The sequence below is a fragment of the Curcuma longa genome, chromosome 4 (assembly GCF_044706935.1).
Source record: "Curcuma longa cultivar G26 ecotype Majalengka, Jawa Barat chromosome 4, ITB_CL_G26_1.1, whole genome shotgun sequence".
Taxonomy (NCBI): Eukaryota; Viridiplantae; Streptophyta; class Magnoliopsida; order Zingiberales; family Zingiberaceae; genus Curcuma; species Curcuma longa.
In genome coordinates this window covers 17,403,025-17,428,515 of record NC_133864.1, presented here as the reverse complement: position 1 = coordinate 17,428,515, position 25,491 = coordinate 17,403,025, and the positions used below count along the sequence as shown (strand labels likewise).

General features: G+C 36.1%; 4 protein-coding genes across 6 annotated transcripts; 3 read left to right on the top strand and 1 right to left on the bottom strand.

The window, feature by feature from the left end:
• The first annotated feature begins 1,496 nt into the window (after nucleotides 1-1,496).
• Nucleotides 1,497-11,654, top strand: LOC141826593 (putative chromatin-remodeling complex ATPase chain). Its single transcript, XM_074713852.1, has 25 exons — nucleotides 1,497-1,766; nucleotides 2,611-2,727; nucleotides 3,549-3,655; nucleotides 5,432-5,544; nucleotides 6,132-6,229; nucleotides 6,359-6,538; nucleotides 6,654-6,875; nucleotides 7,420-7,554; nucleotides 7,639-7,921; nucleotides 8,021-8,094; nucleotides 8,407-8,627; nucleotides 8,706-8,793; nucleotides 8,858-8,951; nucleotides 9,080-9,268; nucleotides 9,346-9,377; nucleotides 9,447-9,523; nucleotides 9,600-9,689; nucleotides 9,770-9,839; nucleotides 10,116-10,173; nucleotides 10,252-10,310; nucleotides 10,376-10,541; nucleotides 10,628-10,806; nucleotides 10,883-11,098; nucleotides 11,194-11,298; nucleotides 11,385-11,654. Exons 1-25 carry the CDS (start codon nucleotides 1,530-1,532, stop codon nucleotides 11,400-11,402), a joined length of 3,228 nt encoding a protein of 1,075 aa, XP_074569953.1. The 5' UTR covers nucleotides 1,497-1,529; the 3' UTR covers nucleotides 11,403-11,654.
• A 992-nt stretch (nucleotides 11,655-12,646) lies between these two features.
• LOC141826870 (putative nucleolar protein 5-2) lies at nucleotides 12,647-17,001 on the top strand. The gene is made up of 10 exons (XM_074714184.1): nucleotides 12,647-12,693; nucleotides 12,984-13,076; nucleotides 13,197-13,238; nucleotides 13,457-13,636; nucleotides 13,710-13,874; nucleotides 14,199-14,399; nucleotides 14,483-14,779; nucleotides 15,746-15,946; nucleotides 16,023-16,157; nucleotides 16,299-17,001. Exons 2-10 carry the CDS (start codon nucleotides 12,999-13,001, stop codon nucleotides 16,797-16,799), a joined length of 1,800 nt encoding a protein of 599 aa, XP_074570285.1. The 5' UTR covers nucleotides 12,647-12,693; nucleotides 12,984-12,998; the 3' UTR covers nucleotides 16,800-17,001.
• Nucleotides 17,002-17,489: 488 nt separating this feature from the next.
• LOC141827194 (secretory carrier-associated membrane protein 3-like) lies at nucleotides 17,490-21,900 on the top strand. Its single transcript, XM_074714434.1, has 12 exons — nucleotides 17,490-17,549; nucleotides 18,164-18,280; nucleotides 18,605-18,667; nucleotides 18,954-18,987; nucleotides 19,113-19,235; nucleotides 19,511-19,582; nucleotides 19,683-19,776; nucleotides 20,330-20,375; nucleotides 20,460-20,527; nucleotides 21,233-21,281; nucleotides 21,560-21,625; nucleotides 21,808-21,900. Exons 1-12 carry the CDS (start codon nucleotides 17,490-17,492, stop codon nucleotides 21,898-21,900), a joined length of 885 nt encoding a protein of 294 aa, XP_074570535.1.
• A 1,247-nt stretch (nucleotides 21,901-23,147) lies between these two features.
• Nucleotides 23,148-25,250, bottom strand: LOC141826563 (uncharacterized). 3 transcript variants are annotated; one of them, XM_074713821.1, is made up of 5 exons: nucleotides 24,903-25,250; nucleotides 24,737-24,787; nucleotides 24,307-24,489; nucleotides 23,779-23,958; nucleotides 23,148-23,542 (listed from the first exon to the last, which is right to left on the bottom strand). In XM_074713821.1, exons 3-5 carry the CDS (start codon nucleotides 24,380-24,382, stop codon nucleotides 23,346-23,348), a joined length of 453 nt encoding a protein of 150 aa, XP_074569922.1. In that variant the 5' UTR covers nucleotides 24,383-24,489; nucleotides 24,737-24,787; nucleotides 24,903-25,250; the 3' UTR covers nucleotides 23,148-23,345. The 3 variants fall into 3 exon arrangements, with proteins under 3 accessions (XP_074569922.1, XP_074569921.1, XP_074569923.1); XM_074713820.1 differs by having other exon boundaries at nucleotides 24,737-24,777; XM_074713822.1 differs by lacking the exon at nucleotides 24,737-24,787.
• Nucleotides 25,251-25,491: the final 241 nt, after the last annotated feature.

The window sequence follows — 25,491 nt, the reverse complement described above, 5'->3', positions numbered from 1 at the left end:
TATTAAAAATTATTTATTAATTTGATCGATATTATTTAAAATTTTCAAATCATCTCAACTAACTTGAATGACTATTATAATAGTTGTAATAATTATTATAATATTATAACAGTTTGTAAATAACAATCACTAAATAGTTGGTATGATATTTTTATATTATTTTTAATATTTTTCAAAGTGATGTTAATTAAATTTAAATAATATTAACCAATTAAATAAATTTTTATATACAAATATTTTATATACTATTTTTTATAAGTTGACTTATTTTTTTAATATATAATAATAAAGTCTAATGGTTAGGATTATAATAGTTATTCCGTAACTATTATAATAATATTAAAAAATATTTTTAATATAAAAATAGAATAGATTGTATTATGGACAAAGAGATTTTTTTTTCTAAAATGAAATTAATTAAAAATCAATTTCAAATTTACCTATTAAGTGGTTTGAGTGGATAATCTAAACTGCCAAGTTGATCATTTGCCAAACTAAGCTGTCTTGTATGGTTAAGCAGAGTTGTCTTGTATAGGCGAGTTGATCTGATAAGCAGAGTTGTCTTATATGATCGAGCAGAGATGTCTTATATGAATGAGACAAAGTGAGTTGTCGAATTTGAGATGTCTTGTATAATCAAGCTGCCTTGGGTGACCTGATTTGTACATGAGTTACCTTGTTGTAGAGTGTTGACTAAGTAGAGTATCAAGTGTCAAGTTACTGAATGTTGAACTGTTGAGTTAGTTGAGTGTCGAATTGTTGAGTTAGTCAAGTGCCAAATATTTAGGAAGCAATCTCCGTGTGATGCTTAAAATAAGTTGATACATCTGTTATGCACTTAAATATCGAGTGACAAAATATTGATTCATTTTCTTAGACAATTTTTTATTTTGTCTAAAAAAAAAGAATTTCTTCCCATATATATATATATATATATTCATAACATCAATATTTATGAATCAATATAAATCAATAATAAATTTATAAGACTTTTAATGTGAGATTAAAAATTTATGCACAATGCAATCATTCATTCGTTCATCTACATTTCTTATTTTCATTCACATTTTCAACACAAAGTGCTCAGTGGATTACTAAGCATCAAAAGTTCGAATTCCAACTCTGACATACTATAAGATATTTTTCTCTAAATTTGGAAAGTTGATTATTGGGCGAGAAGTCATGGATATTTTTGAGAATTTATTTATTGGGCGAGAAATTACACGTGTTTCAAATTTATTTGGTGGATCTGTAACGTGGGATTGTCCCTCTTTAAAATTAATTAAATCTCAAAAATTGAATAAATAGACTATAATTTTTTTTAAAAAAAACATGTAAAGCAATAGGGTGCGTTTTGGAGGGAACCCAAATTGGGCAATCCCGTCACGCGCCAAGTCCCGCACGTTTTGCCCTCACACGGTCAGACCAAATCACATAACGGCACCATTAATAACGGGGAAGCTGCTTTCTTTCTCGCATCTCCGTAGCGATTAATTTCGAAAGGCGAAACCCTTCGCACGCTTCTGCGGATGGCGAAACCCTACGATTCGGGCAGTTCCTCCGAGGGAACCCCGTCGAACGGCTCGATCGCCTCCGAGGAGGAGGTCAGGAATGGAGCGGAAGCCAACATCGAGGAGGAGATCGACGAGGAGGAACTCGAGGCGGTCGCCAGAACGGCTGGCCCCGACGATGACGAGGCCAAGGATGACAGCGGCGAGGAGGACGCCAGGGAAGACGAGGACGATGGCGATGAGTATGGAGAGGAGGTAAGGTTTGGTTGCTTGTGCGTTGGAATCAGATCGGTGCCACCGTCGGGTTTCCCATTACCATGGACAAGTGCATTTTATCATGGACCTGTGAACGTTGTGAACAAAATGAACACATCTGAGTTTTGGTTATTCTCTCATGCGCTTGATGTGGTTTCCTGCCGTTTACAACTGATCGCTTTCCTCCAAGCTCTTTAGATTTGTTAAATATGCTAGGGTTGCAAAACATCTTATCTTTACATTGTTTTTTAGGAAATGTTTTTTTTTATCTCTCTTAAGATTTAGGGAGAGCTAGGTCCGTCCGGGTTTTTTGATTGATGGAGGAAATTGAAGGTGTGAGCAGCTCATTTATTCTTGGAATTCGAGGGTAGGGGTGGGGGGAGCGAGCCAATGTATCAACGAATAAATAGAATCGGTAGACAGGCATGCCTACATGTGAATTAGCTTCTAAGGTCGAGCAGTCTCCATTTCACTACAGGGTTTTTGAATGAATGCTGGGTTAGGCCAATCCAAATGGTGTGAGTTGCATGTCCCTCTGTTTCTTTTGGAGGTGCTGGTCTAGTTTATATGTTTCTGATCCGGCAAGCTTGAACTATGTTAACACTTGGAATCTGGTAGATTAGGCTTGCTAGGTTATTATTATTGCTACCATATAGTTTTTTTCCTGAATTTCAATGGAATTTGTTTTGTTTTGGTAGATTTTCTTCTATGCCTTTAATTTATCACACTTCATGGGATTGTAAGTATGCCTCATATATGATGACTTAAGCCATCATGTTCTTTTATCTCAAGGATGATGGAGTTCCTTTGGATCATATTGAGTGATTGTTTGACATTTCTGTAGGAAAATTCTGAAATTGGGAAGCGTGAAAGAGTCAGATTAAGAGAGATGCAGCGGAAGAAAAAACAGAAGATTCAAGAACTGCTTGATTCACAAAATGCTGCTATTGATGCTGACATGGTTATTGTTTTTAAATAACTGTTATAGATAATAATGCTAGCTATTGATTGCTTTATATTACATCTTGATATATCATTGATCGATATTGGGTCAACTTCATGGCATGATTCTCTTTCAAGTTCCATCTTCTAGTAGATATAGTATCACAGGTAATGAAGAAAGACAGTTTCTTGTTTAAATGAGAAGCCTTTCACTGTGCCATGAACAAAGTTAGAAATGCTGATAGCAATATAAAAAAGATTATTAAATTACATTTAGAACATAACTATAGCTAAGAAAGCAATGAAGGAAATGGAAACACATAACATTACCTTTCAAGGTTTATTGTTAGGTACCAAGTTACGGTCAGGAAAAATGAGTTGCTAGGCATATTGTTCCTTTTTTTGGTAATTGAGAATGTTTTATTCTTTTTGTAAGTCAGCAAATTTATAATCTTGCCATTGAATTTGAATGTCTCTACGAAGAAAATGGAAATGTGACATTATCTTTCAAGGTAATTGTTGTTAGTTTACCAAGCTATGGTTTGGAAAAATGAGTAAAACTTTGCAATTGAATTTGAATGTCCTAGTTACTTGTTAAATCGCAAAAAAACCGACCGCACCATTTGTAGATTATTTGCTAGTCAAATTACTTCTAGTTTCATATGGATTCACACAAAAAAAAGACCACATGGAGCATGTCAAGGAACCTTGCTGATGTATCTTTTACATGCACATGTATTTCTGCTCTTCCACATGTTGATCTTTTTCCCTACTGCAATGACTCAATGCATTGTTTCACATTTTCTTTTATGATATTTAAGCACCTAACATATTATCCAGAACAACAAGGGAAAAGGACGTTTGAAGTACTTGCTGCAACAGACTGAGATCTTTGCTCATTTTGCAAAGGGTGCCCAATCTGCATCAGAAAAGAAGCCAAGAGGAAGGTAGGCTGCAAGTTTTGAAACTCTTCATGACAAGGTTGTTGGAAGTGAAGTAGAAGGAATACATACATTCTTCACTAGCCAATTTAGGAATATCAGCCTTTTGCTATATTACGTTTATGAGATTAATTATTGTACTCAGTTGCTATTCAAACTACAATATAAGTTAGAAATTTATTTAGTTGTATCTGTACTTGTGACTAGTTTTTATCCTTCCCATCTAGTTGGCCTTGGATTGCTGAGTATTTGATTCCATGCTCTAGGTGTTCATGATCGACTAATATTAGTTTTTTTGAAACATTTTTGCTTGTTAAATTGTTGACACTCAAACAAATTTTAAATTTGCCACTTTCACTCAATCCACATTTTCTTACACGTGCATGTGATGGACTTATAAATTCGTTCTTGATTCTTCCTGTTAGCTGACTAGTGGAGTAATGGTTAGGGGTTATGCATTTAGATTTTTCATTCCAAATGTGTGGTATATTTTTAGTTTCAAGAAAACTATGTGGCTTAGGTGGACAATCTGTTCACCTTCAATGGTTTGTCTAATTTTGCTTTTATGTCAACTTAAGTTAATGACTGCTGCTGCTTATTATTCCATTGCCTAACAGTTTGCCATGTTGGACTTAATGGTAACTATTAATCTTAAGATTTATTGTTAGACTTTAGCAACAATCTAGTTTTGATTATATATGTACCATTGTTTTTTATGTAAGAAGACTTAAATTTATCAACCATTCGTTTGAAAATTTCATTGATATATAAATTTATCAACAATCTAGTTTTATATATATATATATATATATATACAATCATGCTTATAAGTGCACAAATTTGTTACACTTGCTTATCTAAGATTAAGAGCTAGCAAATTCTCATTTCAATTGGTTCTACCTATGCTTTGTTATTAACAAAATTCTGAAGCTTTCACCAACAACTTTTGATTATAACTGCTCTCATGATCTATCTAACTATATTTACATTATTTATTTCCCCTACTCGTCATGAGATAAAAAACTATGGACTTATGCAACACTGGTTTGTGAATTTGTAATGATACAGGTAGTTTACATTTTTCTCTTTTTGTGAAATCATAGCTGTCTCTAGGTTTTTTAAAAATTTGATAGCTAATAGAATTCTGTTTATATGGCCTTTAGGCAGCTAAAAAGATCTCATGATCTCAAATGTTGTTACATAGCTAGTGCTGTTCATGGTTTTTAATGGTCTGAAGAAATCATTAGTGCTCCTACTACCCAAATATGAACTATGCAACCTGTTTGACTATTATTTAATCAGAAAGGTCTCTAGGACTAATTTTGTATTTCTGTGATTTCTGATGCAAAAATTAGATTAAAATGAAGAATTAGCCCTCAATACCAGTTGAGTTATATGCCTGCAAACTTGTGCTAAAATTAATAGTTTTGTTTCTTCCTTCATTTATGGCCTCTTGTGACTATAACCTTTTGAACTAACTGTGGAATGAAAATTAATTTCCTACACTAGATCCTGAATACGATTAGCTTTAGTAGCCATAATATGTATTTTTCCTGAGCAATATAGAGACTGCATAACATTTTGTTAAAGCTGCTGAATTTACTGTTGCATATGTATTCAAATTTACTTGTGGAATCCCAATTGAATCTCACATTAGGTTAACTTGTTATTGCATTTTGCCATTATGGAATATTTTAAACTTAACTCTTTTCTGAGTAGATTTCCCGCTTTCATAATTTGTTTGTCATGTAAAAAAGTTGTAATTAGTTCCCTACTTTTCAGGGGGCGTCATGCATCTAAAATAACAGAGGAAGAAGAAGATGAAGAGTACCTTAAGGAGGAAGAGGATGCTCTTGCAGGTGCCGGAGGGACCCGTTTGGTCACACAGCCATCTTGTAAGATTTTTGTTCTGCTGAGATCTTTTTCTTATTAAGTCTGTATTCATCATTCATGTTTGTTAAAAAACAATAATCTATATATAGAAAATAATAAGAGCAATATTATTTTTTATTACTTTATATAATAAAACTGATATTTTTTAATATATCTTTTAGTTATTTATTCTATATTAACAAAATATGATAATATTTGAGATTTTAAAATATTATTTTATTAGATAAAAATAACAATAATATGATATTTTAAATGTAGTAATAGTAATAATAAAAATAATAATAACAGCAACAACAACAATAATTATTATATGAAATCACTGATAATATGATTAAGCTAATTAAATCTACCACAATTATTTATATTATTTATTTTGCTATTCCATGAACATAAAACAATTCAGTTATTGGCTATAATAATCTATTGTCTGAGGCACAAGATTTGGTTGACTTAAACCCAACAATAGTAGTTGATGAAAGCATCCATTTCTAATATGTCAGATTTTAGTTTATTTAATTGGTTATTTTTCCTGATTAGCATGTGATGTAAATTTTGATCTTCAATGTTCATCCTTTATCTACTTCTGCAGGTATACAAGGAAAAATGAGAGATTATCAGCTTGCTGGATTGAATTGGCTAATCAGATTGTATGAAAATGGAATTAATGGAATTCTAGCTGATGAAATGGTATTGCAAAGGAAAGATTTTATAATCTTTAGTAAATCTTGATCTCAGTTTATATCCGTTTATTTTGGAGCATTTGCTTTGTTTTTATATTGAAAGTATATAGGCAACAATCTATATTCCTCTTCTTAGGGTCTTGGAAAGACATTGCAAACCATCTCTCTACTTGGCTATTTGCATGAATTTAGAGGAATAACTGGTCCTCACATGGTGGTAGCACCAAAATCTACTCTTGGCAACTGGATGAGGGAAATTCGGCGATTCTGTCCTGTTCTGCGCCCCGTAAAATTTCTCGGGGATCCTGAAGAAAGAGTCAGTCAATTGCCTAAACATGTTTCTTTAATTTCTTCAGATATCGTTTCATTTTCTAGCTGCAAGAAACTGTGTGGGTATTTTTTTTTTTAAATTTGTTTGTGCTATTTGACAGAGACATATTCGTGAAAATTTGTTGGTGGCTGGCAAGTTTGATGTGTGCGTAACTAGTTTTGAAATGGCTATCAAAGAAAAGAACGCTTTAAGACGGTTTAGTTGGCGCTATGTGATCATTGATGAAGCTCATCGGATAAAGAACGAAAATTCTCTTCTTTCTAAAACAATGAGGCTTTATAATACAAATTACCGCCTTCTTATCACTGGAACACCACTTCAGGTAATTAATTCTTTCTTTTGGCTTATAGTCTAGTGAGAGGGATTCCTTAACACTTAGTGGTTGTCATTATTATCATCATCAATCCATGTTTGTCCCAATTTTTTGGGATTGAGCACATGGATCTTATTCCTCTGTAAGGCTAAATTACTAGTAATATGTAAATCAATTAAGACATTTTTTAATAATATATCGGTTCATCTTTCAGATTGCTTCTTTTCTTTCTACATATTGTTTTTCTTTCTTCTTTTTAATCTAGTTTGCATTTTTTGGTGCGTGAACTTTGGACACATTTTTGTTATTTTAACTGTTGTTAATATTTTATGTATTTATTAAAACTGAAATATGCAGATGTTTATTGCATTTGTAATATATCCAGAAAGATAGATGTTAACTATCATTAAAATAAAATTGTATGATGGTTTTCATTATTTTCTAAATTATTAGGATACTGTAATACTTGTGACCAAAAGGAATTGTATGGATTAATGTTCAAAACATTAGTTCAATAATCTGATATATGACTAGCAATTGTTCCTTTGTGCAGAACAATCTGCATGAGCTTTGGGCTCTTCTTAATTTTCTGCTTCCTGAGATATTTAGTTCTTCTGAAACTTTTGATGAATGGTTCCAAATATCTGGAGACAATGATCAGCAAGAGGTCGTTCAACAACTTCACAAGGTGTGTATCCATTAATGACAAATCAAGATTGTGCTACTCCTGATCTATGCATTTGTAAATGTGGGAGCATTTCTTCACTTATAGGTTCTTCGCCCATTTCTTCTGAGAAGATTGAAATCTGATGTTGAAAAGGGTTTGCCACCAAAAAAGGAAACTATACTCAAGGTAGGAATGTCACAAATGCAAAAGCATTATTACCGGGCTTTGCTTCAAAAAGACTTGGAGGTCATTAATGCTGGAGGGGAGCGCAAGCGTCTTTTGAACATTGCTATGCAATTGCGAAAATGTTGCAATCATCCATATCTATTCCAAGGTGCAGAACCTGGGCCACCTTATACAACTGGAGAACATCTTATTACAAATGCAGGTAACTCCAAATTCTTTTGAGGTATTTTTACTCAGTTGAGGTATGATAATTTACCATAGTGATAATTCCTTGCTTTCTGAACAAAAGTTGTTTTTGCAGGAAAAATGGTCCTGTTAGATAAGCTGTTGCCTAAACTGAAGGAACGAGATTCCAGAGTTCTAATATTTTCACAGGTCTATATCAATTGGGTCTTCAGTTTATCATTTTGGAACTACATGCAAAGCCTGCCATTTTCACTTTTAACCTATTTGAAACTTGTGATATTTAATCTTTGTTGTATACATATCTTGTTTGTCATAATCAAACTGTTTTTGTTCCAACTTGTTTGATATATATCCGTCCAACTGATTTTACATATCCTGTTTCTCATAATCAGACTTTTTTCCCCAACTTGTTTCATACATAGTTGCCCAGTCATACTTGCAGTAGAAGGTAACATATTAATGTTTTATTTATTTAACACTCATATATGTGTTGTAATTTAGATGACTAGACTTCTGGACATACTGGAAGATTACTTGCTATATCGTGGGTACCTATATTGCCGGATTGATGGGAATACTGGGGGAGAAGAACGTGATGCTTCAATTGAAGCATTTAATCAACCTGGAAGCCAAAAGTTCATTTTCTTGCTTTCTACAAGAGCTGGTGGACTGGGAATTAATCTTGCTACTGCAGATGTTGTCATTCTCTATGACAGTGACTGGTATTCCTCTTCCTTTTTGTGAATCCTGTTGCTACATTTATGCTCATCACTAAATTGTTATGGATACACCTCTACTAGGAATCCACAAGTTGATTTACAAGCACAGGATCGTGCTCATAGAATTGGCCAAAAGAAAGAAGTACAAGTGTTCCGTTTCTGTACTGAGGTATCATAATATTTCAGTTTAGTTTAATGATGTTTTTGAATTATTTGACATATCTAAAATGCAGTTTGCAATTGAGGAGAAAGTGATAGAGAGAGCATACAAGAAGCTTGCTCTTGATGCCTTGGTTATTCAGCAAGGACGATTAGCAGAACAGAAAAGTAATGATTTCTTCAAAGAGCTTACTGCTTGTGGTTCAAGCAATTTATCCATTGTCTACCAGTTTTTTTTGTTTCTCCATTATCTACCAGTTTTTTTTGTTTCTAATCGATAAACTTCCTCGATGCAGCTGTTAATAAAGATGAACTTCTACAAATGGTTAGATTTGGCGCTGAAATGGTTTTTAGCTCCAAGGACAGTACAATAACTGATGAGGACATCGATCGTATCATAGCTAAAGGAGAAGAAGCGACTGCTGAACTTGATGTGAAAATGAAAAAGTTTACAGAGGATGCGATAAAGTTTAAGATGGATGACAGTATGCCGATTCCTTTCTGATAGCAATTCCTAGATATTTCCTTGGATGACTTATGTAATTTCTGTTCTTCATTACAGCTGCTGACTTGTATGATTTTGATATTGAGAAGGTATGTGTGGACTTTGAAGTATACCTAGCTTCATTTTTATTGGACTGACATTCAAATTTGCTGATTAAGGATGATAACAAGGTTGACTTCAAAAAAATAGTTGCTGATAACTGGGTTGAGCCATCCAGGAGGGAAAGAAAACGAAAGTAAGATGTAATATTGTTTGCAATTATGCATATTGGTCAAAGTCATTGTGTCTAATGTGCTACTTTTGATGTTTAGTTATTCTGATGCTGATTATTTCAAGCAAGCAATGCGGCAAGGTGCTCCTACAAAATCTAAAGAGCCACGCATTCCCCGTATGCCTCAATTGTAAGTTAGCCGATCTTTCATGCTCACTTATGTATATGTTGCTATCTATCTCACTAATTATTTTTGTTGTAACATCTCAGGCATGATTTTCAATTTTTCAACACTCAGAGGTTGAGTGAGTTGTATGAGAAAGAAGTTCGATATCTCATGGTGTGTTCCTCTCTTGTTTTTCTTTATCCCAAATCACTGAAAACTGTTGATCTAAGTTTTAGTTACCCAAATAATATAAATAATCATCTGTTCTATGTTTCATTTTGCAAATTGATGGATACACCTAAGATGAGGATCCTCAGGTGTAAATATAACCTCTTGGTTATTAATGTTGTTGCTGTTAACATTTTTGACATGTTACATATTTTTCCTGCATTTTTTCTATTTTTTAACAAGGTTATTAATGTTGTTGCTGTTGTTTCCTTCTAATTTCAGCAATCTCATCAAAAGAATCAGTTAAAAGATACAATAGGCGATGAAGAGGAACCTGAAGGTACTAGAATTAATTTGCACATGTATACTTGATTGATTGATTAATTAAATAAATTTGGTCATGTTGTGGGCGAAACAGATTTAGGGGATCCATTGACTGCAGAGGAACAAGCAGAGAAGGAGCAACTACTTGAAGAGGTGAGTTCATTAGGCAATACATATGCATATAGAGCCTATCTTTGTTATATAATTTTCCTTTTTAGGGCTTTTCAACTTGGACAAGGAAAGACTTCAATGCTTTCACTCGAGCATGTGAGAAGTATGGACGGAATGATATTAAGAGTATAGCATCAGAAATGGAGGGGAAAACAGAAGAAGAGGTGGAAAGATATGCGGATGTCTTTAGACAGAGATACAAAGAATTAAATGGTATTTTGTCCTCAACCCACTTCTCTTCTGTCTCTGCAGCATCACAATTCTGGGCGCTCCTCTATTTTTTGTTTTTGAATTTTCAGACTATGATCGCATCATTAAGATCATTGAGAGAGGTGAGGCAAGAATCTCACGAAAAGAAGAAATAATGAGAGCAATCGGCAAGAAGTTGGATCGTTATAAGAACCCATGGTTGGAACTGAAGATTCAGTATGGCCAAAATAAAGGAAAACTGTATAATGAAGAGTGTGATCGTTTCATGGTAATTAATCTCTCTCATCTCTTTCCAATTGAAACCTATACATTCACATCCTGACCTTTTGTGTTAATTATTTTAGTTGTGCATGGTACACAAACTTGGTTATGGCAACTGGGATGAGCTCAAGGCAGCATTTCGTACTTCACCCTTGTTTCGGTTCGATTGGTTTGTCAAGTCTCGAACGACTCAGGAACTTGCTAGACGCTGTGATACCCTTATACGTCTAGTGGAGAAAGAAAACCAAGAATTTGATGAGCGGGAAAGACAAGCCCGGAAAGATAAAAAGCTCTCTAGGGTACACAAATGATTTTGTACTTCTGATTGTGTCGACTCATGGCTCTTGCAATTGTTTTGGCCTAATAATTGTCTTCTGTTTCAATGCCTTTTCAGACACCAACAAAGCGGTCGTCATCGAAGGGCCCGACTATGGAGACTCCTGCTCTGACTTCCTTTAAAAAGAGAAAACAATCATCCATGGATGACTACATGAGCTCGGTAAGCTATGCTACTAAAATATATACAAATCGCTACCTTATGACTTGTGGGAATAAGATTTTAATGTGCCCTTCGATTTTGTTTAGGGGAGGCGGCGGCGGTGATGAGGCAGTTCAAATCTTATTTTGGAGCGCGATACAGCTGCAAACATTTTGTCAATGTGAGAATGGCTTCATATCTATCAGCAGATTAAGATGGGTAGGAAACATATTTATCCCCCAAGAAGAAAAACGAAATATGTATGTTAGTTTGTATCTTGGCACTTTCGTTCCTATGCCTCTGCTGAGGCATGAACGCTACGTTTATGTCACTCCACTCTTTTGCCATAGTTTAATGTCACGAGTTTTTAAGATGAAGATGCTCATCGTTTTTAAATGTGGGTCTTATAGTGATTTAAAAAAAAGTTAATCATGATTATCGATTTTTTAAAATGGGATCGATATTATTTTTCAAAGGATTATTCTTTATGAAATTCGATCTTTGTTTTTGAATGTGTCATTTATGACCCTCTATTTATGGCATCTTCAGTGGTTATAGTTCTAAATGATTTATTTTTTAGTTCTTAATATACTATATCGAATGTATGAAGATCAATTACTTTCTTCACAATTAATTTTTTTTATAAATTTTAAATCTCATTGTTAATTAATGACCCTCATTTAATTTTAAGTTTTTAATTAATGAATTTTAAGAAAATAATTTTATAGTTCTCTCTCTCATTTATGACACTATGATTAATTTTAAGGAAAAAATAATTTTAAAGTTTTATTATTGTTCTTAAATTAAAAATTTTAAATCTCATATTCAGGTTAAATATTTTTATTTTATAAACCCCTTCAACCCTACTTATATGAACGTGCCATTAATGACGCTCTACTTGCTCCCTATATCAATGAGATGCCTACTCATGTACATTGAACTACACCTTTGAGCTATGATTATTCTTTTTGCAAAAAAAAAAAAAAAAGAAAATAAAGATGTTCAAAAAAATAAAATTAAAATAATGATTGGGAAAATTTTACAATTTTATATGTACGCAACATAAAAAAACAATTTTAAAACTTTTTTTTTAATTTAAATTTAAATTTAAGCTCCATTGCACGTTCAGTAGAACTAGTATTATTTCCGTTAGTTTTTTTTTCTATCAAGAATAATGAAAAAGTATCATTGAAAAAATTTATCATTTTTTTTCTTCCTAATATTCGTTTCTGGTGGGAAATAGAAGACGTTTATCCTACGATCACGATTTCTCTAACTCATCAAGCAACGGTCAGATCCCTTCTCATCCTCCGCAAGAGCCCTTCAAAAACCTCTGCTACCGTTCTCTTCCCCCAGCGATCCTCGCCGCCTCCAGTGTCCCAGGTGCGCCCTCGGAAGCCGACGACGTCGGAAAAGGTACGGAAGCCATTGCCTTTCTTTCCTCGCCGGCATGGATTCCTCCCTTGCCCCTCTCTACTCGATTGCGATTCGTCGCCGTTTCCACTCTTCTCGATGATCTTCCGCTTTTCTTTTGGTGTCCTATGACCTAATGATTTTTGTTTCGTAATCGTGGAATCTGAACCTTTTGGTCTCTTGGAGATGTTCTGTTTCGCTAAGATTTCATGTAGCATATGGGTCCCTTTGTACTTGTTCTTCTACTTCCTTGTTTTCTCGTTTGTAGTGATCTTTTTAATTTGGCGATGCAGGTTGGTGCTGCTTCGATGTTAGTGTTGTTTGAAACCCCTGCGGGGTTTGCCCTGTTCAAGGTTTTGGATGAAGGAAAGCTCGACAAGGTTGAGGTATGGATGGGCGTGGGGTTGGTGTTCCTAATTGTCGTTGCAGATTTGGTATAGGAGAATGTGTTGGCATTCACGCTTTATCTTAAATCATGGTTTACCATTTTCCATCTGCTATTTCAGGATTTATGGAAGGAGTTCACAAGTGCAGAGTCAGCTAGAAAGGTCACTCGATATATTGCTTTTTCTCCCTGATTGTAAATGTTACCACTGATTAGGTCCTTTCCTACTTTGTTGGAAATGCCCATTATGGAACGAATGGTTTCACCTGGGAAACTAATTTCTGTTTCACTTTAGTTCAAATGGCCGGATTGTGTTTGTTATTCAGTTCCTTTTCTGTTGCCATAATGAATTTTTAAAATAATTTCCCTTCATTTTGCCAGATTGTGAAGCTGCAAGCTTTTAATAAATTTGAGAACACTTCGGATGCATTATCTGCTGCAACCTTATTGATTGATAGCAAGCCCAGCAAGGGCCTGAGGAAGTTTTTACGTGCTCATTGTGATGGTGAAACCTTGGCTGTGGCTGATTCAAAACTTGGCAATGCAATAAAGGATAAATTGGTTAGCTAATAGTGCTTAATCATGTTTGGGATACTAGTTATACAATCTGAGTTTTGCATTCTATGATCTGTAGAAAATTGATTGTCTTCACAACAATGCTGTGATGGAGCTGATGAGGGGGCTCAGGAACCAGCTGACGGAACTCATTTCTGGGTTAGCTGTACAAGATTTAGCTCCAATGAGCTTAGGATTGTCCCACAGCTTATCCAGATACAAGCTAAAATTCAGCCCCGATAAGGTTACTCCTACTACTTTGTAGCTTATGATTTAAAGTGGTCTGGGTATGTTCTGCAATTGCTTTTCTACATCAATTCCTAGCAAATATTTCAATGCTGAATACACTAACATCACCTATGAGGAATGGATTCGTGTAAAACACACCTCTGTTTTTAATATCTCATTTGTTTTACATTCTTGATTTTCTTGGTGGGTCTAACTTTACTGAAACTCATATTATAAAGAAATACTGAATTTTGTGCATGTATAATTTGATCCACCTCTTGTAAACTGAACTTTTCAAAATCTTGTGATTATAAGAAATTTTATTTTGATATCTGTTTAGGTCGATACAATGATAATTCAAGCTATTGGTTTATTGGATGATTTAGACAAAGAGCTCAATACCTATGCCATGAGAGTTCGGGAATGGTATGGATGGCATTTTCCAGAGCTTGCTAAAATTGTACAAGACAATATTCAGTATGCAAAAGTAGTTAAGCTGATGGGCAACCGTACAAACGCTGTTTCTCTTGATTTTTCTGAGGTAAAACATGAGCTTTCTAGCACAATTGCTGAAGGAAATTGTGTTGTTTCCACTGCAAATAATTTTTGTGTTCATGTTGACAGATACTGTCCGATGAGATTGAAACAGAGCTGAAAGAAGCAGCAGTGATATCCATGGGAACTGAAGTTAGTGATTTAGACTTGGTTAACATTAAGGAACTCTGTGATCAGGTGCTAGCTCTTTCAGAGTATAGAGCTCAGCTGTATGACTACCTGAAAAGTAGAATGAACACAATTGCACCTAATTTGACTGCTCTCGTTGGGGAGCTGGTTGGAGCACGCCTTATTGCTCATGGAGGTAGTTTACTGAATCTAGCAAAGCAACCTGGAAGCACAGTGCAGATTCTTGGTGCTGAAAAGGTGTGCCTACTATTTTTTCTTATCTCACTTTCAAAAATGCTTGCCTTTGTGTAATCATAGATGTGAGAGAAACTATGATAAATAGTGCGAGTCTGGTGTTATTCTTGATGGATGAAGTATTTAAAAACACTTATTTAGCAAAAGTATGGTTCCAATTATTCTAGGTTGGATTAGAATACTGATTTCTCATTTATGCTTTTATGTGACTTCACAAATGGTTGCTTTCAGAATAATTTTTGGTGGCAATAATCTTGTTTTCTTCTGTTATTCTTGAGTTTGGTTTTATTTGGTAGGAGATGATAAGTTGCTACCTTTTGATATCTCCCAATTCTTTGAGGTATCTGTAATATTTATCTATTGTTGCTGGATTGTTCCATGTGTAGTTTAATTGTTTACAGTAGCAATGATTCTATAGTGATTATTCTCAGATGCAAGTTGTGAAGCTCTATAAATCCTTAAACTCAGGAGAACCTTTAATGTGGTTTCTCTTCCTAGACTTGGATGTCTAATTATCAAGGCAGAGAACTAAATTTTACTCCTTTGAGGCAAAGACATCGTACATGATTCTCCCAATAGTCCTGCCTATCTTGGAATGGGTCATATGTTTCAAGTTTTCCTTTGGGAGTTTTGGGCTTTTAGTGAAAATGAACAATAAATAAAGGGAACGCTGAAATATTTGTCTCATGGTCACACAGTTTCTTCGTGGCATATGCATTCTTCCCTACTTTTGCATGCACAATAGAGGGTAGTATCATTGGTAACTTAATGACCATTTTGTTGATCTGCATTTGATTGTTACAGCTATCATTTCCATTCAATTTTGCAGGGGTTGATCCTTAAATGCATGATTGTCTCCACTGTCTTTGTAGAGGAATTACTTATAACTTTAAGTTGGTTATTTCTACCTTCTTTGAATTTCCCTTTTCGTGTCGACCTGGTTAATAGTGGTTGTTTGGTGACATGCAGGCATTGTTTAGAGCTTTAAAGACAAAACATGCTACACCAAAGTATGGCCTTATTTTCCATGCATCATTAGTTGGTCAGGCAGCTCCAAAAATCAAAGGGAAAATATCTCGTTCTCTTGCTGCCAAGACCGCTTTGGCTATTCGGTATGATGCTCTTGGTGATGGTCAAGACAACAGTATGGGATTGGAGAATCGGGCTAAGGTAAAAATTATAAAGGATTTCATTCCTCGTACATACACATGGAGCATACATTGACATTTCTAAAATTATTGAATAGCTTGAAGCACGCCTTAGGGTCCTTGAGGGCAGAGAGTTGGGTCATTCTGCTGGCTCAACCAAAGGGAAGCCCAAGATTGAATTCTATGATAAAGATCGAAAGAAGGGTGCAGGGGCCTTGATCACTCCAGCAAAGGTATGGATGACTTTGCTACTTTCACATTCATCAATGTATCTCTTTCATACTACATGAAAGTATATAGAATGGCCTTCTTGATGTTTTTTTGTGGGAAATTTTGAGGATTTTCGTATCTGTGTGTTTTTTTTATCAATGTAGACGTACAATTCCTCAGCTGATCTTGTCCTCAGTCAAGCAACCGACCCTACGCCAACGAAGCCTGCTAGTGATCAGGAAGCAGCACTTCCAAAGAAGAGGAAGCGCGAGGAAACAGAGCCAACTCCCACTGAGAAATCAGCAGATGAGGCTCTTCCAGACCAGGCCAAGGATGAGGGAGAGAAGAGAAAGAAGAAAAGGAAGAAGTTGACCAAGGCAGAGAACACTGACTTGCCAATTTCCAGAGACGAAGCAGAAGAGCAGGTTAAAAAGAAGAAGAAAAAGATTAGCGATCCAACTTCCAGAGACGAAGCGGAAGAGCAAGTTAAAAAGAAGAAAAAGAAGGATGCAAAGCAGGAAGCTGAGTTAGTGCACCATCCACAACCCGAAGAGAAGCCAAGCAAAAAGGAAAAGAAGAAAAAACACGTTGAAGAAGAGCAGGCACCCGGTGATACGATTCAAAAGAAGAAGGAAAAGAAGAAAAAAGACAAAGCAGGACCCTAGATTTTTTTTTTTTTTTGTTTTTGTTCGAAGCAGTGGGTGTCAAAATTCCCTCGTGCTCGTATCATGATTAGTGAAGCAATTCTGTAAATCGTTCCTTCTATACATTTGTCATGCCATGCCGTCTTATCTGTGACATTGTCTTTCTTTTTGGTCTGCCATATACAAACAAGGACCTTCTCTTAGCGAGCCATGTAGTTCAGTTCGATGCCCACTATATTGTTTGATTCTTAGTTGTTAAAGAAAGAATCGGCCTAACTACATTCATCTTTATCTTTCTTGCAGTGGCATGAGGGCACTGCACTGTTACTGTAGGGTGGAGTACTGAGGAAGGTAAAATAGATGTTTGTTCTGGTGGTGATCTTAATTTATCACTATTTTGTACTCCATCTTTCTTTTAGTCTCATTATATGGATTCCAATAGTAACTTCTGATCTAAGGTCTTGAGGTGCCGAGCATGGAGCTGTTATTTTCGGATTTATTTACATGATCGATTGATTGATCTTTTTTTAATGAACGGTTTGCGTATGTATCAGTTCGTTTTTTTTATTACTGCCTAGTCCACACGGCGATTGGAAAAACAACCAAATCAAGAGGAAAGCCTTTAAAGTCTAACGCAACTGCTTCCTTCTTCCCTCCCTCGTTTTTGTTTTTAAAAACTTTTTCTTTCGTCCGTCTCCAGCGATCGAGCTCATGGCGAGGTGCTACGATAGCAACCCTTTCGAAGAGGAAGAGGACGTCAACCCCTTCGCGGTGAGCCACTCCTCCATTATTCAGTTCGTCTCTATATGGAATGCCCTACGATTCTCCGGTTAACTTATTTGGTGAATAGAGGAAACATTGAATCACATGAGAAGTACTTCAGCATCTATTAAACGTCTACACAGATGAGTGTTGCCTTCCAAACTTTGCAATCTAGTTATGATGTTCGTTCTGGAAGGCAATGGTTTCTTGTATACGCTGTGAAATTAAACAATGGTTATTAAGTGTAGTCTTAATCTTTGTAGCTAGGAGAGGTAATAACAGTTTTTAGTGATGTTTTTCTAGTTGATATGTCCCACTAAAAAATACAGCAATAAAAGCTTAAATACCACTTGGATTGTCCCCCACTAAGGATTACTGTCAGTCTGGTATTTAACTTCTATACATCAATAGTCTAGTCTCATAAACTAGAATCTAGAAAGAATTGCTTGAACCAAAGAGTAAATAAATATAAGTACTTTCTGTTCAAAACTATTTTATCTTGTATGACATCCTATGCTCAATTATTGTTTTAAGGGACATGCAAAGTCATCCATCCAACTGAAAGGATTTTTACTGGGATCAGTCTTATTATTTTGTTCATCCAATATCCATTCTGACTGCAGAATCCATCAAGTATTCCTCCTGTGCCAAATTCCAAGCTTTCGCCGCTACCTTCAAAACCTGCTGGTTTCTACGATGACTATGGGGCCACCATTGGCATTCCTCTAGATACATTGAATGTAAGTGCAAATTTCAGGGTACTGTATTGTTAATGAAATAGACATACAAATAAGTAAACTGAGTCCTTGTGAACCAGTAAACATAGTTCATTTGACAAGGACAAAAACTTATTATGTTAAGAGCTCAAAGGTGCTTCTGTGCGTTTCAAATATGTAGTTGATGCATGAAAAAGTCATTTTGTCATTGATATGTAGAGTTGCAGAAAGTAACATTTGTTCTAGATTCAACTTCTTGATGTCATAATCTGTGGTGGTCTGTTGTATCTTTGCATGTTTTCTTAGCGTATGCTTTTGCTATGCTTTCATAACTGTGTTTTCATATAGGATCTGAAGAAAAAGGAGAAGGAACTTAAAATCAAGGAAGAACAACTAAATAAGAGGGAAAAGGTATGTTTAGGATCTAAATGCTGACATGCAAGACTCATAATTAGGTTGAAACCCCATGTTAAGTGATCATCTGTCTTTGTTGCGTCTTATTGTCATTTGTGCCGTGTGGTAATTTATTTTGTCATTTGTTTTTATTTGTGCCTATTTTAAATGAATTTTATAACTTACTGGTTACATGGCTATGTTAGGGAGGACCCATAGACTTAGTGTTGGCAACTGTTGCTTTCTTCAATAACAATCTTTTTGCTGTATCTTTATATCCATCTAATTCAACTTTATTTCATAGGAACTTAAACGCAGAGAAGAGGCAGCAGCTCGCGGTAAGATCTTCCTGGAACCTGGTTTTCTATTTTTCAACACTCTAATGTTATTATATTCTCATTTATCTAACAACCTCATTATTAGTGGTTAAAGCTAATGCCTCTTTTTTTTTTTTTATTCCCAGCTGGTATTGTGGTAGAGGAAAAGAACTGGCCACCATTTTTTCCTATTATACATCATGATATTGCTAGTGAGATACCTATCCACGTGCAGCGATTGCAGTATGTTGCATTTGCATCATTGCTAGGTATGTCTTGGAAAAAATCTAAATAAAGTGGAGAGTTTCTTAGTGGGGCATGCTTGACTTATTATACACCTCAGATAATCCATTCTTCTTAGTAATGACTAATGAGGTGTAACTGGTGCTGGTAACTGCATCCAATTTTTTTACTTTTACAACAAATGACATTTATGGATTCAGCTACAGATGAAATCACCCCATTACTTCCTTTTGCTTGCTTTTTCTTCTTTTTATGGATTTAATTGTTTAAGTATTAAGTTTTCCAATTTGGAATTTTGAAGGGTTGGTTGCATGCCTCTTTTGGAATTTTATAGCAGTTACAGCAGCTTGGATTGGGGGTGAAGGTGCTAATGGTATTTAATGTTGTTGGATGTATAACTTTTTTTTAAATTTTTTTTCAAAAGTGATTTTATTTAACCATGATGAAGCTGATTTTGCTTGCTTTGTGGCTAGGCGTGATGATCTGGTTCCTTGCCATCATTTACTTAATTTCCGGTGTTCCTGGAGCTTATTTCTTATGGTATAGACCTCTTTATCGTGCAATGAGGTACTATTCTTTTCATATGTTGCTTCTTGAGTCTTATTAATTGAGCATCGATTGTCTATCTATGAATTACATGAATTAAAAATGTTACATGTCATGCTCATGTTTTCCCATCTTCTACAAAGAATTCTATATTGTAAATTGTGCTTTTGTCAGATTTAATTCCGGCACAACACTAGGGACTATTTTGGTTACCTTCAACTAGAAGATTTTTCCTCCTCCTCCTCCTCCTCTCTCTCTCTCTCAAAGGTCGAATCTTGGTGAATAAGGCAATGCCCTCCTCCGTGCAAATGCATTTGGTTTGCCTGTGCATTTAAGCTTTAAAAGCTACAAATACGAGTGCAGCTTAAAAAGGACAGTAATCATATTTTTATCCTGCAGACAAAATATGTAAATCTAATAAACAAACTATTGTAATTTAATTTGAATTTGTTGTTATTTTACTACCATTGTTGCAGTTATAATTCATTTGCAACCAACCAAACACAGTTTGCATCATCCTTTTATTGTTATAAAATTTAAACCACTTACATGGACTTTGCGATATATCTTGTAGGACTGACAGTGCTTTGAGCTTTGGATGGTTTTTCTTGTTTTATCTGGTAGGTTCTTTCTCTCTATCAGCATATTCATTAATAGCGAGATATAGATTCCTTATGACATCAAGTCACTTATCTTTGCTGCAGCTACATATAGCATTTGTTGTCTATGCAGCTATGGCTCCTCCAATTATATTTAAGGGAAAATCTTTGGCGTAAGCTTCTTTCCATTAACTTCCTTTGTTTACTTTTCATCTTCTGTTTGCTACATATCTGGCCAGTTCAAATGCCTTTCATATGAATTACTTAAGAGGCTAAGAACTAGTTCATATTCTTGTAATGAAATTGGAAATGTTATCTTAGATGCTTTATGTTACACTTGCATTCTCTAATTGTAGTGCTGGTCTTGTAAACAAATATTAACTCAGTTGAACAGTGATATAAGTATAGTTAGCATGGCGTCGGATACGTAATAAACAGCATTAGCTTTGCGAAAAACCCATGTGGCTGATCATTATATAAATCAGTTGAAACAGGTTCTTAATAATTTGCATTCTCTGGTGTTAGAGTTGTATCTATTGTTGTATGCCGCTTAAACTAAGAGCTAATTGTTAGAGTTGCATGATGTTTGATTCATGACTTAATCATACCTAATTCATTATAACAAAAGTTTAATTGCACATTCATTTTAGTTTTTTATATCATTAGCATATGTATTTTTCTACAATCAGATAATTCAGACTTTTTGATGTGTTGTAAACATCAATCGAAATAGCATCTGGTAGAGCTAATTTTGTTACTTTGAGCATCCCCTCAAGGAATTTAGTCAGTTTGGCTATTTCTTATGTGTTGAAGCTGAATGTTATTGGTAGGACTAACATTTTACTCCTAAGGAATCCTCCTTTGTGTGTCTGTTGCAGAGGAATCCTTGCAGCGGCCGATGTCATTGGCGATCATGTTATCGTCGGGGTCAGTTCTAAACTATTCTGAAGATGCACTCACAGTATTCATTTACCTGAACTTCGAACCATATTCGTTGAGATAATTGCCTGGTAAAAACTACATCAATCTTCATCATGATGCTGCTGTCTGTATCTTATTCACTGATGAAGATAACAAACCCCCTAGTTGCCATGGACTTGCAAAAGAATTATCGGCTCATTGTTGAATTGCCGTATCAAGCTGGCTTCTCTTTATATTTGCTATTTTTGTTCTAACTAACCATAAGTTCTTCCATTTTCTTGTAGATCTTCTACTTTATTGGCTTTGGAATGTTCTGCCTCGAATCATTAGCCAGCATCTGGGTCCTTGAGGTAATCCTCCTCAACCCCTATTATGTGTTACTCGGTTCTCTGTTTCAGCCTAAACTATGCTTTGTGATGAACCAAAATCTAGTTCAATTGGAGTCTATTTACAGAGATACTAGAAAAGAAAAGGAAGAAAAAAAAATCAAGAAACACTTTTGGTGCATGATTTTTGTTTGTGATGCTTGCAGCAAGTATACATGTATTTCCGAGGGAGTGGTGAAGCTGCAGAGACGAAGCTGGAGGAAGCACAAAGTTCTATGAGAGCAGCAATATATTATTGATCAGGCAGATTTCAAATCTTTTGCTGTTCGTTTTTTTTCAGTTATTAAACTGTACCATGTGTGATCTATTGTAGGGTTATATATAGCACAGTTGTAAGTTTTCTATTGTAGGGTTATAGAGATTTGATATTCTGCGCGATCTGCGCTGCGTGATCCCATGAGCGATACAGCCGACCTATTGCCGTTGCTGCCGCCCTCGCCGCGCCGTCCGACCACCATCGGGCCGGATATGATCGACGCGTCGCTCGTCGGCACTTCGGTCGGCGGTGGATTCCGATCGGATTGCGATCAGAATCCGATGCAATTTGACGGGAATGTGTTCAACAGTGGCACACGTCGATTTCTGCCAAATCGCGATCGGATTCCGTCCAAATCGTGGTCGAAGATCGACGGAGGAAGGATCGGTGTGCGACGGCGGTCCTTTCTTGGTCGGTCTTCGGTCGCGATTTAGCCGGAAACTGGCACACGCGCCACTGTCGGCCGCGTTTCTGACCAAATTGCGTCAGATTTCGATCACAATCCGATCGAAATCTGATGCAACCGACGCGTTGACGAGCGACGCATCGATCGTGCCCAGGCCGGCGGTCGGTAGTGGTCGGATGGCGCGACGAGGGCGGTGGCAGTGGTGGCGGTCAAGGGCAGAACATTGTGCATTTCCACATTTGGACGGTCAAATCTGGCGCGCGATCGTGTGATGGATGGTGGATCGCGTGACGCTTATGGACGCACATGAAAGAGTTGCGCAGAATATCAAACTTGGTTGAGGGTCATCCATGATTACCTTGGTTGAGGGTCATCCATGATTACCTTGGTTATATGATTACCAAGTAATCACATAACCAAGGTTATAGGGAATAAAACATAACCTAATATTGTTTGGTTTAATCTTAGGTAATGAAACAAAACCTTGTTTGTTTGAAGGTTTTAATACATTACTTACTTGAACATTTACTATATTACCCCTAGTTCAATTATAATCATTTTTTACAACTAAATTAATTTAATATTTTTTAAAAAAAATTAAATTGTTAATTATAGGACAATCATAATCATAATTATACATCAAATTATAACTTAATAAAAGAAAGATGAGCTTCATTTTGTGATATAAAATTTATGTTTTCGTTATAATTTGTTTTTATCATCTAAATTTATAATTCATAAATAGAATTAATAAATTTGTAGTCTAATCAGTTCATCTAATAATTATGATGATCATGTCGACGATAGTGATTTAGCTTCCCCTTCAACTTTTTCTTTTATTTCAAACTGCTCAAATGCTAAGGACCTTATTACAACAAGGTCCTGCTGGTCTGCTACAAGAACTCTGTATTCCCTATCATAGTTCAAGAGAAGTCATTCTTCCTGTGCCTGTACTCGGATCTTTTCAATTTTCATTGAGCAAGCAGTACAAGTAAACAAAATAGATACAGCAGAGTAAAGCATCACAATTCACAAGGAGAAGCATCTGCAGGTCGCTTGTCTTTAAGCTTCATCTGTTCCGATGGCGGCATGGAAGCTGGTAGAGTTGATTCATTTGCAGGGGCAGAAACTAGTTCTTCAGGAGTCGTACTTCCTGAAGCTGGTCCACCAATTGCTAGATCTTGATATGTAGGAAGATCAGCCCAAGAGAAGGGATTAACTACAGGAGGAAAGAACAAAATCAGGTGTGTGAAAATGTAGCATCTGATGCTCAAGACAACTAAAATGACACTGAAATGAGAAGAAACAACTTCCATTACATGGCAATCATCCTATGAAAGGATAGTTCAATTCATTTTTGTCACTTTCATATATATAATCATTTTTTTGCAATGTATTTTTTCTTTGCACATATCACACAAGAATTGAATGAAAGAGTGAAGTATTACAACTCACAAGATGGATTTGTAGGGTGCTCATCTTTAAGCTTCATCTCTTCTGGAGACATAGAAGTTGGCAGTATTGATTCATTTAGAGAAGAAACTGATTTTATGGAATAAGTATTTAGTGGAGCTGGTGCACCACCTAAATTTAGCTCCTTATTTGCAGGAAGTGTAGCCCAAGAAAAGGGATTAACTGCAAAAAGCAGAACAAATTGTTGTAACAACATAGCATTTGACATCGCTAAAACAGTTTCAAGAGGTTCGAAAACCACAACAGGCATCCATTACAATGCTAATCATCCTCTTGGATCTGACATGATGCAAATGGAGAAAAAGAAGAGAAGATAAACAATAGACAGTTTCATTTTAATCACTTTCGTACTTGAAATATTTGCTGATGATGTGCTTTTGTAGCAAGAATTTTGTTAAAAACTAAAGTGCATCCTTCAATATGTATGAACAAGACCTTCCCATTGCACATGATGTATGATAAGAAAAAACAAAAATAGTAACAACAATGGACTGAAACATAAATACTCACAAGAAGATGCACGTGCAGGATGCTCATTTGTAAACTTCATCTGTTCTGATGGAGGCAGATCAGTAAGTGGTGGCATATCATTTGGATAAGAAACAGGTTTTTCGGAAGCAGCATTTGGCGAAGCTGGTGCACCCACTAATGGTTCTTTATGTGTATGAGCAGCAGGCCAGAACAAGGGATTAACTGCAGAAAGAGGCCAATTCATAAAGTGCTACGATGTAGAATCTGAGATTTCTTACAGTAATTTCTAGGCTTTTGGACAGTAATTTCTACAGATTAACAAAGTGAGAAAGCATTTCCTTCGGCACAAACAGGAGAAAAGCAAGCACAAGTAAAGAATTGATAACGCATTTCCTTTGGCACAAACAGGAGAAAAGCAAGAACAAGTAAAGAACTTCACTTAGCATCAGAAGAACTGTAAAGAACATACATGATCAACTGGGCAAAGAGGATGTCCAAGCATCAGAAGAACTGTAAAGAACTGTAAAGAACATACATGTTAAGCAATGAACAACAAATCACGATTTGCAAGCCCCAGTTGGTAAAAACAACAACCTTCTTCATTTTTCACACAAAGGAACGGGAAGAAGACTCACCGTGAGGAGGAGGACGAGGCCGAGGTCAAGAATCGCCGCTAGGGTTTCGCCGGAAGGGGGAAGCGCGCGCTCGGGACGGACTCGCCGCTAGGGTTTCGCTCGGGACGAAGAGGATGTCTCACCGAATGTTTTGCTCTGGACGGAGAGGAAGGGCTTCGAACGTTTTCGCTCGAGACGAAGAGGAAGGCTCGGGACGGAATCGCCGGGGGAGACGAGGCCTCGCAGAGATTTTTGCTCGGGACGGAATCGCCGCCGAGGGAGACGAGGCCTCGCTAGGTTTCGCTCTGGAGGGTCGCGGAGGTTTTCGCTTGGAGGGACGGCGGGCTCGCGGAGGTTTCGCGGACGGCTCGCGAGAATGGGTAATTTGGTAAACGAAATTAGGATAACCCCGGAATCCTACAAAACCTATATTTTTCTTGGTTTTGCAATTCCGGGTTAGATGCCCTGATTTGCTGATGTATGCTGACATGTCGGGAATATAACATTACTAGGGAATCACCGATTAACTAAACCAAACAAGGTTTTATTTGATAACTTTGGGTGGATAACCAAGGTAATCATAGATTACCCTTAACCAAACACCCCCTAA

Excerpts from the sequence above, each read along its gene's own strand:
- LOC141826563 (XM_074713821.1), bottom strand. The coding sequence starts at position 24,382 with ATGCCACCACTTACTGATCTGCCTCCATCAGAACAGATGAAGTTTACA. Across the intron at positions 23,959-24,306 it reads TCCTGCACGTGCATCTTCTT|TTAATCCCTTTTCTTGGGCT; the intron begins GTGAGTATTTAT and ends TGCTTTTTGCAG. Across the intron at positions 23,543-23,778 it reads GCACCCTACAAATCCATCTT|TTAATCCCTTCTCTTGGGCT; the intron begins GTGAGTTGTAAT and ends TTCCTCCTGTAG.
- LOC141826593 (XM_074713852.1), top strand. The coding sequence starts at position 1,530 with ATGGCGAAACCCTACGATTCGGGCAGTTCCTCCGAGGGAACCCCGTCG. Across the intron at positions 1,767-2,610 it reads GCGATGAGTATGGAGAGGAG|GAAAATTCTGAAATTGGGAA; the intron begins GTAAGGTTTGGT and ends ACATTTCTGTAG. Across the intron at positions 9,840-10,115 it reads AAGAAGTTCGATATCTCATG|CAATCTCATCAAAAGAATCA; the intron begins GTGTGTTCCTCT and ends TTCTAATTTCAG.
- LOC141827194 (XM_074714434.1), top strand. The coding sequence starts at position 17,490 with ATGGCGAGGTGCTACGATAGCAACCCTTTCGAAGAGGAAGAGGACGTC. Across the intron at positions 20,376-20,459 it reads GGTTTTTCTTGTTTTATCTG|CTACATATAGCATTTGTTGT; the intron begins GTAGGTTCTTTC and ends TCTTTGCTGCAG. Across the intron at positions 21,282-21,559 it reads GCGATCATGTTATCGTCGGG|ATCTTCTACTTTATTGGCTT; the intron begins GTCAGTTCTAAA and ends ATTTTCTTGTAG.
- LOC141826870 (XM_074714184.1), top strand. The coding sequence starts at position 12,999 with ATGTTAGTGTTGTTTGAAACCCCTGCGGGGTTTGCCCTGTTCAAGGTT. Across the intron at positions 13,077-13,196 it reads GAAAGCTCGACAAGGTTGAG|GATTTATGGAAGGAGTTCAC; the intron begins GTATGGATGGGC and ends CTGCTATTTCAG. Across the intron at positions 13,239-13,456 it reads GTGCAGAGTCAGCTAGAAAG|ATTGTGAAGCTGCAAGCTTT; the intron begins GTCACTCGATAT and ends TCATTTTGCCAG.